The sequence below is a fragment of the Carex rostrata genome, chromosome 6 (genome assembly GCF_964058835.1).
Source record: "Carex rostrata chromosome 6, lpCarRost1.2, whole genome shotgun sequence".
NCBI lineage: Eukaryota > Viridiplantae > Streptophyta > Magnoliopsida > Poales > Cyperaceae > Carex > Carex rostrata.
In genome coordinates, this window is record NC_135923.1 from 10,550,277 (window position 1) to 10,562,924 (window position 12,648).

A 12,648-nucleotide genomic window follows, 5' to 3' on the forward strand; every position below is an offset into this window, starting at 1 on the left:
AAATGAGCTTCTATTTGTCTAGTATAATAAAAGGAAGATGCCCTCATTGAACAGAAAAAAGTATTTTAAAATGAAACCAAAACATTTGGCATTTACTTATCTGAAAACAACTAGTAAGATTGTCAGTATCTCATTTCGTATGGTCCGGAGGACCAAATAAAGAAGAGCATGGGACCCATGTTTTTACAAGTGTGGTTCATCACTGCTGACCAAATGCAAATTTAGTTCTTGACATGGTTTAATGCGTTTATAGCTTATAAATGGTCTGCCCAAGTTTGAAGAATTGAAGTATCATCATTAGATTTACATCCTAAACTTCGGCTTATTACACAGGTTTAGCATAACAAACAACGATTTTAAGTGTGCAATTATTTATTTATCCGCTGTTAAAGAAAAATACCCTCATATAACAATGGCAGTGTGGCTCTGGCACTGCCCGTCCCGTAGACAGTCTAATAATAAAGAAAACAACTATAATTATGCGAAAATCTTTTTAATGAGGTTTAATATCTAAGGTATGCTTTAGTTAGACGATCTGAGCCTGGCTAACGTGAAGTCCACATAAACCATTAATTTCTGTCTGTACTGAACCACGTCTGTGCTTATTCTTTCTTCTTTATTTGTTTGTTTATTTTCGAAGTGGGGGAGATCTCACCGGTTTCATTGAAACCGAGGGTTTTTATCATGTACCAAACAGCAGATATCCGACAAGTTTACAACTACTTCTGTGTGCCAAAATTAAGAAGCTCAACTTTAACGGACTACTTGATAGCTGCTTACCTTGGCTTTATTTTTTGTGTAAATTCAAAGGGAAATAACGAGAGTTGCTACACAAGTTAATAGGAAACAGAGGCACATCGACTTTTAGACATAGAAACAACTAGACTGATCAACACATTCCATTAGAAAACAACCAAAACATATAGTGAAATGTCATAACAAAAGAGACAAGGGGAGGCGCATTTGATAATTGCCAAAATGTAACCCAAAAAGCCCACAAATTATTTCAGGAACACTTCTACTCCATCTACTCCCTCTGATTCTAAACATGCAAAATACCATCAAAGGAAGCACTGCCTACTTTTAAAGTCTTTTAGGCATCAGCAAACCTGAAGTATTACAATGGATAGTAAGCAAGCAGCAGAAACAGTACAAAAATATGAAGAAATATACAAAAATATCATAAGCTATATATGATAATTACACATACCCAAGTTCAGAGAGTTTCAGGTGAGCCTCAGCATAATCAGCAAAGAAAGCATCCTCATCCTGTAAAAAATTCAACAAATTATGTAACAAAACCACACAAATTGCTGTAAGGATTGAGAAATTATAAAAGTATACAAAAAAAAAAACATACAGCAGCATATTTCTCAACAAGAGGGCGGAAAACAGGGTCATCAAGAAGGGCCTTGTCAGAAGGCAACTGGAGGAGACCTTCCTTCTCTCCACTCAGGAGTTCCCTGCATCAAACAACATACTTCATTCAAATCTTATTCACATCTCACTGTTATTTTTTTTTCAGAACATGAATAAACATATTTTCATAGGAGAAATTTGGTGATACATACTTGAAGTAGGAGTTATCAAAGATAAGGGGATTGGGGGTCCATGCACCCTCAAAGCCAGACCGCTCCTTGTGGCATCTCCCCTGAAAATAATTAAAAAAAATTGATACATTAGACAACAAATTATTTATTATATACGCATGAAAAGAGAGTAGATAAAAGACTAAAAGGGTGAAGAGATAATGAGAAGAAAAGTGAAACTGACCAAGGTGTGGGCGCCAGAAAGTGCAACAATGTCCTGATCACTCAGCCCCATCTGGGCTCCAAAGACTTGTCTCAGGTGGTCACAGCCTGCAAGCAATTCATACTTAGTTCTACTAATCTATCATCAAGGAAATATCACAATCACAATTATAATTCCCTTCAGTTTAATTTTTGAGATATTTACCCTTGGTGGCATCAGGAAGGCGTCCCTCAACTGGAGGCTCTGTCTTGTCCTGAAATTCAATAGTACATTGTCAGTAAACAAGCTTATGACTTAACACCAAATAAGACAGTGCATAAATCTGACTTCCATTTGTTTAATAACTAATCATGATACAAGTAGTTAATTCACTTCCTTTACATACCAAAGACCCAATTCTATTGTATACAAGTAATTATATAACTAATTACAGTAACATTTTTAATCATTAAAGAATTAAGAGTCAGTTGGTAGGGGCAAAGGATGGGTTCATTTTCTAGAAGATTACTAAAATGCTTAAAGAAGAACAAGAGGTGCAAATTCCCCATGATCATCAACTAAACAACAACTGTGCATATTTTTTCATTTCATGTCATAATCACGAACAATAACCTCAAAGTCATGTCCGCTTATGTAGTTTTGTAGTGATATTAAACAAATAAGATGTACTACTAAGAGAGAGGAAGTGCAAACAGTAGTTGGTATCCAACTCATGAGTGTAATAGTGGTAGAGTGCACCATCAATGCAATTTGAAATATTATCCATATATGAACCAAGATATTCCAAATATTTTAACAAATATAAAAATTGATAGGATGCTGCATCTTTCCAGGTTTTTCCTGACGGTGAACCTAACCTATCTAAATGGCCAACTTAATTTTGACAAAAGCAAAAAGTTGTTTAAATTGATAAACTTACAAAACCTAAAGAAATAAGCCATGAGCCCATATCATTTATTTCAGTCCTTTGAACCAATTAGGCGAGGCCATGATTTGAGTAATTTTTCAAGTCAATTGGCCACCAGAATCATTTTCCCCACAAAACAATCACTCAGTAGGCATGAATGTCTATATCTAGGCTAAAAGGCAAGGGTTGTAGTACTGATTACTGAAGATAAAAAAAAACAAAGAAAGCCACCGCACGTAATATAGGATAATTTAACCATTAATATATTAACAGTGACGTGCTTCTTTCTTTAACAAAGTCGAACAGAACACTTTATCTTAATCTCTACGGAGAAAGCTTAAAGTTACAACTCTGGTCCTCACCTAACACCCTTTTTGCCAAACTTTATAAGATTCCGCTAACATGTATTCAATGACTACCAAAAACCCTACCTAAACCCAAGACTGCACAACAGACAAAACTTATTATTGTAAAATGAAAAATGGCGTAGTTTTAGAAAAAACTTCCCCGTGTAGGAAAAAAAGTAAAAATAAAAAGAGATAAACAGCTATACCTCTCTTCCAGGGTGGAACGGGACCTCAGGACCACCAGTCACCTCCACAGCTACAACTCCAGCAAGCTGAAATCACATAAATAATTACATCAGAACTACAAAAAATTTAACATTAAACCAAACAATTCAGAAGCAAGAAATAAACCGGCAAAACTCAGATCTAGTCGAACCTGATAGAAATCAGCATAGGAAATGGTAGGGAATTGCTCCTTGATCGGCTCAAGAAGTCTAACAGCTATATCAAGACCATTGTTCGCACCATGCGCGCGCTCCGATTCGAACCTCATGGTACCGAACGGACCACCAGTCTTACTCCCCTGGTCAAATGTCCCAGCAGAGTGCCACCTGTCACCATCACCACCATTTATTCAAAATTGAGATCGACGAATAAAACTTAAAAAAACTACCAGACCATGATCTATCTCTACAGATCGGGTAGACAACACTTCAAATAAGATCATATATATCAGATCGGAAGAGATCTAATGATTGGGAAGGAGAGAAGAACACTTACGCAACGCGGAGCATCAGGGGAGCGCAGTTCTTCTCTGCGATGAAACCACGAAGCTTGCGCTTGGCCTTCTCGACGGCCTTCTGGTACTCCTCGCTCACGGTGGGGTAAGACTTCACCATTTTTGATCTCGTGGACCTTAAACTGTGAACTGGAGAGAGAATGACAGGAGATTGAAATGAGAACACACTCCCTCCAGCAACTCCGCATACACTTATATACCTGATCGAACCGCAGGAGGAAGATTCTAGTAACCCACTCACAACCGTCCGATTGAACAATCTTACGATCAGGATCCTATTGAACTTGGACGATTCTGATTGGGTTTGTCAGGTGCGTGTGCCAGGCAGCCGGGCTATAATTGGGAGTTTTCCGAAAACTAAAAAGACGAAAATGCCCAGAAGACAGACTCAGTTTAATCGATCGTGGGTGATTAGCAATGGGAAATCACTCCAATCGCGTGTGAACGCGACCCGGCTCCCTAGATTCCATTTGTTGTAACGCAGATTGGGACACGTGGCCATAATCTAATGGAGGACAGAGTCCGGATTGACCTGGGTGGAGATACAGAAATGGAATGGATATTTTTTCCGGCCACGTCGCCGTTTAGTGGTGAGTGGTGACATGATCACATCAATAAATATTATTTTCCCTTTTCTAAACTGTGCTTAATCAAATGGGGACGGTTCTTTGGGCTTATTCACCGGACGGATGCTGATTTGCAGGGGAAATACCTGAAAAGGATGTTTGCCAAAAGACGATTTTTATTTTTGACTCTACGTGTGCACTTCAGCTTGGATCTGTTTTAGGATTCGTGCGCACGAATTTTAAAGCATACGCAAAAGTGCGAGCGCAAATCCTAAAGCAGATCCGATGGTGAGCAAACTCATTAGAACCACTTTGGATCCAATGACCATTGGACCCAAGCTATTCTCCTGCTTGTGTTTTAATTATATTGGTGAATTATTTTTTTTTTTTAAAAGATGAAAAATATAAGGCTTCCAAACTTAAAATATTCTTAAAAAAAATATCTCATTGAGTTTCGAACGAAGATCTCCTATATAGAAAATAATTTTCTTTATCACTGAATCAATAACTGATTTTTCATATTGTTGAATTAATTAATGTGTTGTGGATTAATATTTGATCTAAATTTTATTGGTTCAATTTGAGATTATGGCATGACACGTGTTGTCTCTCTTTCATAGGCGACTTTTAAAGAAATGTAATGAAGCAAATAAAATATTTCAATATAGTAATGATCTCTGAACATTTGCGTTAAACAAATTGTAGTGGTTCAGAGATAAAGATAGATTTTTAACATATTTTCCTCTTATTAACTAGTCGAGAAGAAGTGTCATGAGTAACGAGATTTCCAAATTTCTAAATAGAGGCAACAACACTTTTATTTTCTATATTTGTTTTACGGAACGAAGTTTGTTAGATCTATGCGAATTCATTAAATTTAGGTTGATCCCTGTATTTATAAAATTAGTTTTTCTCGTGATTCTTTTATTAGACATCTCTGTCACTCCACTGTTAAAATAAACGAAATTTGGTTAGTTGATACTTATTTATTGAAAACAAAATTATCATTCTAATCTATGTAAGTAGATTGGGAACAGTGGGATTTAATAAATTGAAGGAGATCAAAAGTCGCATTAGCGATTGAATATATCCACAAATAGGACAAAATGAAAATGTCTGACATCATTTAAGTTCATGAAAACATGTTAAGATCAGTTGGTTTGTAAACAATTTTTTTGGTAGGTATTGTGAAAGATCTGCTCAAACCGTCGAGTTCAGCATTAAATTAAATCCGTCAAAATTTAATATTTTGTCTTTTTGATTAAAAGGCATTAAAGATGATACCTATGGACTTTTAAACAAAAAAATTGTACGAGTAGGTTTTCATTTTCAATATACAAACCACGAGCACAAAATTAATGTTTTTCAAGGCTTGACATCGCTTTTGACAGAGAAAGGAATATTTCACCTTTCATACTACACTGCCCAAATTATTTGTTTGTATTTTAGATTAATGAGCATTAATTGAGCAATATCCGTTTCATACCAGAAGAATTTTCTGAAGGAAAAATGAATTTGACCTCTGTAAGAATAAGGTCTATTGACTGGATCCACAAACTAGCTCCTAAATTACATCATCCGATCGGTTCCCTTGTGACACAGTAAACAAATTCAGATATATTTTATTACAAATAATATAAAAGATACTTCTAATTTTGAAAAAAAAAAATTCTATGCATCATACAGATATAGATTGTGTATTATTCAAATTAGTGAATAATATAGATATAATTGAACTGTTCGCGAATGAAATAAAAAATATTCATCCATTAATTGCACTCATATTTGACGAGCATAAAATAACGAAATAACAGAAACAGACTTATTACAAACCATAGAAGAAGAAAAAACACTTTTATTTCACGTACCTTCTATGTAGAATAGCCTAAATAGCCGATTTTTTTTATTAATATCCAAAAAACAAATAAAATTTTAAAAAATATACAAATCCCGAATAAATTTCAAAAAATACCCAAACCGGTTATCCAATAACCGGATTTGGGACAAATGTCCGGTTAACGGATTTCCGGACTCAAAAAATAAATCCGGTTAACCGTTAACCAGAAAGTTATGTTTTTTTTTTTAAAATAAAAAATCCGGTTAATAGTTAACCGGACTCATATTTTTTTTTTTCAGTTTTTTTTTTTTTTTTTTAAAACATAATTTTTTTTTATTTTTTGTATTGAAATATTAGAAATGTTGAATATATTTCTTTAAAAATAGATGAAATACAATATAATTTAATTTATTAGAAAGACTGCAACAAATAACCCGGATCAATATTTTTCAGGCCGGATTTTTCGCGGCTATAAGAAAAATTAATATATATCTTTATGTGTTATTGGAAAAAAATAAAAATGCTTAGATTCTGAGTTATTGATTCCGGTTCAAAAGTCACTTCTATGTAATCCAGAAATATTGTGATCCTTCTAGGACATTTAATTTATAAAAAGTTGTATCTATTTTAATAATTCTTTTTAATAACAATAATTAAATAACTTAAAGTTTTTATTTTTTTTTCAAAAATAGATATAACTTTTCATAAATTAAATGTCCTAGAAGGATCACAATATTTTCTGGATTACATAGAAGTGACTTTTGAACCGGGATCAATAACTCAGAATCTAAGCATTTTTATTTTTTTCCAATAACACATAAAGATATATATTAATTTTTCTTACAGCCACGAAAAATCAGACCTGAAAAATATTGATCCGGGTTATTTGTTGCAGTCTTTCTAATAAATCAAATTATATTGTATTCCATCTATTTTTAAAGAAATATATTCAACATTTCTAATATTTCAATACAAAAAATAAAAAAAATTATGTTTTTTTAAAAAAAAAACACAACTGAAAAAAAAAATATGAGTCCGGTTAACTATTAACCGGATTTTTTATTTTTTAAAAAAAAACATAACTTTCTGGTTAACGGTTAACCGGATTTATTTTTTGAGTCCGGAAATCCGTTAACCGGACATTTGTCCCAAATCCGGTTATTGGATAACCGGTTTGGGTATTTTTTGAAATTTATTCAGGATTTGTATATTTTTTTTAAAATTTATTTGTTTTTTGGATATTAATAAAAAAAATCGGCCTAAATAGCCTATTTCATCTTAGCAAAATCAATTAATTTAATAATAAATTTCCATTGTAATTCTACTTTTACTTTCTCATAATTTCATTCAGCTTAATTTACAGTTCAGTCACTATTTCACCATAAATTTATGCTATTTTATTATTTTATGCTTGCCAAACAAACCTAAAAGTATTTGGTCTCCTCAATGATTCTCCTAATGGCATTTTCTAGTTTTATGAGTACTGTGGTTCGAAGTGATACGTCTTAATTGCTTTAGTTGACTTAGCTGTTATTGGTTGTATTCTGCCTTAGCTGTTTTTATTTTCAGTTTAGTTGTTCTTGATTTTGTATATTTTGGACTATGCATTTGTACGAACTTGAGCGTTTCGTAATGAAACCGGTGGTATCCCCACTTTTTTTTAAAAAAAAAAAAAATCATCACCCAAGCACCTTTTGAAGATATATAATTTCTGGCAAGCTAAATTTTATAATTTTATATCTATGTATAAATCTATTGCGAGCAAAGCTACAGTAGTATAACGTATATTGAAGACATGTACTATAGATCAATATTTTTAATTTTAAAGACCAAATAGTTATTATAAACGGTTCAATATAATTTCTATAAGTAGAAATCACTATTTTTGAGTAGTCTAATATTTTCTATCTAAATAAAATAGTAAGAAATTTAATTCTTAAAAAGATATGAAAATTTAATCAGCAAGTATATTTTTATATAGAGATTACGTAAAAGTATAAAACAATTCAGATCAATTTTTTAAACTTTTAAAACATAAATATACATGATATTAATCAATATGCATTATGGATAGTACATAGTCTCACTCATTCAGAGTGCGTATCCGACAAATTGAATAGGATAAAATTTTAAGCTCTGCTAAAAAAGATGTGTTCGGTAAAAAATAAAAAAAAAAGTTCAAAAAGTGTATGTTTAGTTTTCTAAATTAGCCTTAATTACTTGAGTTATGTAGAATGACTTTTTAAAAATTTTAGACAAAGTTAAAAATATAGACAAAATAAAGTTTAAAAACATAATTTTAAGTTTTACAACGAAACAAATATGTGGCAAGCTTAAGACTCTGGGTGTGTTCGGCAGAGCGACTTAGAGCACTGCAGCTTAACAATTTAAGTTGTGTTAAGGAATGACTGTTTGGCACATGACTCTAGGGAAGTGTGTAGGTTGGAGTGGGAGAGAGGTGACAGAAAATATAAATAAATGAACAGAGGGTTTAAGCTGGGCGCTAAGGAGGCGCTGAGAAAGTGAATTCCTTAAGGAGAGAGGAAAGCCAGCTTAAATTTTCTGTTCTAAGGAACCTAAAGCTGAAAGCCTTAAGTCCATCTAAGCCTCACATGTTCGGCCCGCTTAAGGCCTTAAGGAAGACAAAGGAGGCTAAAGCCAGTCTGCCAAACACGTACTTTGTTTTCCTAAAAAATTCTAAAAAAAAAATTCTAAAAAAAAATGTGCCGAACACTGTCATTTATTCTCACAAAGATCACGTTCATACTGAATGCCTTGGTCATGTACGCCACGGAAGACCACATGGCACTGGTCTGACTTCCAAGTTTTCTTTTTTCTTTTCATTTGCAATGTGCATGCAAGTGCTTTTAAGGGTCAACAAGACAACAAGTGTATATTATATTAAAATTAGTTGAATAAATATACACATCTGGACGAAATATGGGTAACATATGGGAACGAAATTTTTTTAGTTAGCAGCCTAATAAATCAGAATTAAACAACTACCATCCAACTTTTTAGATTTGAGTTTTTGGTGCGCAGACTGGGTATGCACACCGAAATTGATTAAATCATAATTAAACAACTACCCCCCGATTCTCTACTATTTTTTTTTTTGTTTTATATGGGATCCAATAAAATTAATCAAACAAAGTTTAATTCTCTTAATTCTAAAATTGTTGTTGCAATGGAAGAGGTTTCTAAGCGAGGGATAAAAGAGAGTCCAGGTTTTTTCACTAGAAAAACCATGAATTATCATCAGTTCTTAGTCATCTCTATTGGTACCAGTTCCACGAGTGGAGAAGGCGGGTACAATGCGAAACCTATCAAAGAACGGGGCATTTTTAGTTGGCTTCTCATCTAGGATCAAATCGTGGATGTGTTCAGCATAATATAAAATAGATTACGCTAGTTGTGCATAGCGAAAGAAAAAAAAAAGTCAAAAGAAGGGAATTCGTATCCTTTGAGATATCTCAAACTTTGCATGACTTTATGGAAAATGTCAACCGTTTAAATACGTTCTGCACGAATCTCAAAGCACACATAATACTGACCCCTACATCACCCCCGAATAGGCACCAGACACGTCGGTCACGCAAAAGTTGAGATATCTCAGAGGATACGCACGCAAAAGAAGGGAACATCTCTGAACAGATGATATTAAATCTGAGCTGTTGGACAAAAGTGACGGTGGAGATGTTAAACCCAAACATTGAGTTACATTAGGGGATCCAGACTCTCATGACACTTGTGATGTAGAAAATAAAGAAGAGAAGAAGGACAATTTTGTCTTTTAATTTTTTAATCAAGATTTTTTATAATTAAATTAGAGATAATTTAGAAATGATTAATGATGGGTAATTACCCAAGAAATTATTACAAGAGTTAAGGAATAAATAAGATAAATTAAAGACTTGAGGGGTAAATAAGAAATTAGAGATGTCTTAAAGGATATGTAAGAAATTAACCCAAACAGCTTCCCTAAGCGCCATCGCTTACGCTTGCAGAGGACAACATGCCTTGCTCGGTGCAATCTTATAACCCTAGCTAGGGGTGAAAACGGATCAGATAGTGGTAAAATAATATCTATATCTATTTTTATTTTTCAGATACGGAGACAGATCGGATTTTAGACGAATGTGAATACGGATGCAGATATTAAATAGATACGGATCAGATATTTATAAACATATACATAATTTTTTTCATAGTATAAATTAAACTATATGGTATATATCTACTATTTAAATACAAATAATTAAAATTTAAAATCATATATGTATCCGTATTCGTATCCGCACATAGATTCAAATAGATATTCATATCTAATTTTTGAATACACATGCAAATACAAAACGAATAATGTCCTATCTATTTGCACCCTTACCTTTAGCTCACTGCCTTCCTCAACAACAAAACCCAGTCCCTCCCCCCCCCCCCCCTCCCCACCCCCTCTGGTTCCCATTTTTGGCAATTGCAGAACCCGCAATTTGGGTTTCCATGCCAACCGTTGTGAGAAGCTTTGGAACTAGAGGTGCTATCGGGTCGGGTCGGGTCCGGATACTATTATATTTGGACCTGGACTCTAAAAGTGTTCGGGTCCAAATTTCGATTCATATACTTATTTGTTTCAAATCGGGTCGGGTCCGGATCCGGATCCGGATACCTATCTACCCGTAGATATTTCGGATCCAGTCTTTCAATTCCGGGTAGATAGATACCCGTAACTTGTTTGTGGATTATCGGGTCCGGTTCGGATATGGGGCGGTTCCGGATCCAGAGCGGGTATAGGTCACAACTCCAAAGTATTCGAGAAATTATTTACATTTAAATATAATTATAATTTCTTAAACATCTCATATAATAAATCATTACAATATAAATTAAAAACTACTGCAAAATAAAAATTATACTATTAATCATGTTTATAAATAATAAAATATATCATGCTACATAGCAAAATAAAAATAATAACCTAAATTATTAGTTAGTTGTTGGTTGTTTGGAGTACTCATGGTGTAACAAAAAATATTGAATTCAGTTTTTTGTTAATAGTTTTTGAATTCAGGAGGATGGAGGAGATATAATTTTTAGAAAGTAAAATATTAGAGATGATGATTTCCTTTTCTATAATTCAAAAAAATCTATGAATTGAATGTAATAGAAGAAAAAAAGGTATAAAATAAGCTGGTTATGGAAGAATAAATTTGACAATCATGTGTCATGTGTCACATGTGTATAATATAGAACAAAAATTAAATGGCGTAATTAAAGGGCTAGTTAAGGATGTAATTAAAGAGTAGTGTAAAACAGTAGCATAAATTTGGTTAAGTTTTATCAAATTATAGCTCAGCTGAAATATATTATCTAACACAAAAACTTGATGCAGAGTTATTAATATATATTTTATCGGGTATTTATACGGGTATCGGGTCGGGTCCGGTTATGGGTCGGATAATTAAATGATACCCATATCCCACCCATTACAGTATCAGTTCCGGTTCGGATCCGGGTTGGATATTAAATTATTAATTTTGTACCCATACCCATAATTTAATCGGTTATATTTTTTAAACCATACCCTATCCAAATTAATCGGATCCGGGTCGGTTCCGGGTCGGATCCGGTTCGGTTCCGGATCGGATCCGGGTAATCGGGTAAAAGTAGCACCTCTATTTGGAACCTCTCTATATTTAGAGAATTTTTTGTTTATAGAAATTAATAAAAAATAAAAGGAATATGTTTATTGTTATATTCATAGAAAAATTGGAACAATTGTCTTCGATTCAAAGTTTTGGATCGAAAACAATGCGTCTGATTCAAACTTATTTGTTTTTTTCAATTTTGTTCAACGGATTTTTTTGTATTCAAACTGAATAAGCTAGAGTCTCGTAAATTCTTTACATTTTATATTGTACAAAATAAATCTACACAATAAAAACAAAATAGTAAAAGACAACATTTAATGACAAGTAAATATGAGAAACTGTGGTGGCCTCAATTCCAATAACATGATATTGATGCAATTAAATCACTCAAATGTTTAATACTATTTTAATGTTATGAACAACAATCTATTTGACATTGTTCACGGTCAACATTACTGAATAGAGAATCCAACCATCAGAGATAAAAGAAACGAATTAGTTTGGATGGAGACAATAGTTTCAACTTTTCTACAAGTTTAACAATGAAGATATTTTTTTTATTAATTTCTATAAACAAAAAATTCTCCTATATTCAGCACCTTAAATTTTTTTTTCTGCATCTCAAAGTGACCAAGCAATATTAGCCATAGCAGTCCATTCCTCATCTGACGATTGCCGCGCTATCATTTTAACAATTGTCGAGAGATCCTGTGGCAGGTGTTCTATACGCAAAGCCAATGGTCCGATCAACCAACATGCCTTCGTAAACAGACCCAAAAAAAAAACAAAAAAAAAAATAGCATATGCAGCACATCCTCTTCACCTTGATTGCACACCACACATGTAGTGATG

General features: G+C 33.3%; 1 protein-coding gene across 1 annotated transcript; it reads right to left on the bottom strand.

The window, feature by feature from the left end:
* Positions 1 to 786: 786 nt before the first annotated feature.
* Positions 787 to 3,927, bottom strand: APX1 (ascorbate peroxidase 1). The gene is made up of 9 exons (XM_078303605.1): positions 3,727 to 3,927; positions 3,383 to 3,557; positions 3,213 to 3,278; positions 1,957 to 2,005; positions 1,774 to 1,859; positions 1,572 to 1,651; positions 1,361 to 1,463; positions 1,211 to 1,269; positions 787 to 1,109 (listed from the first exon to the last, which is right to left on the bottom strand). Exons 1-9 carry the CDS (start codon positions 3,843 to 3,845, stop codon positions 1,094 to 1,096), a joined length of 753 nt encoding a protein of 250 aa, XP_078159731.1. The 5' UTR covers positions 3,846 to 3,927; the 3' UTR covers positions 787 to 1,093.
* Between the last annotated feature and the right edge of the window lie 8,721 nt (positions 3,928 to 12,648).

Excerpts from the sequence above, each read along its gene's own strand:
- APX1 (XM_078303605.1), bottom strand. The coding sequence starts at position 3,845 with ATGGTGAAGTCTTACCCCACCGTGAGCGAGGAGTACCAGAAGGCCGTC. Across the intron at positions 3,558-3,726 it reads CCCCTGATGCTCCGCGTTGC|GTGGCACTCTGCTGGGACAT; the intron begins GTAAGTGTTCTT and ends TGATGGTGACAG. Across the intron at positions 2,006-3,212 it reads CGTTCCACCCTGGAAGAGAG|GACAAGACAGAGCCTCCAGT; the intron begins GTATAGCTGTTT and ends ATTGAATTTCAG.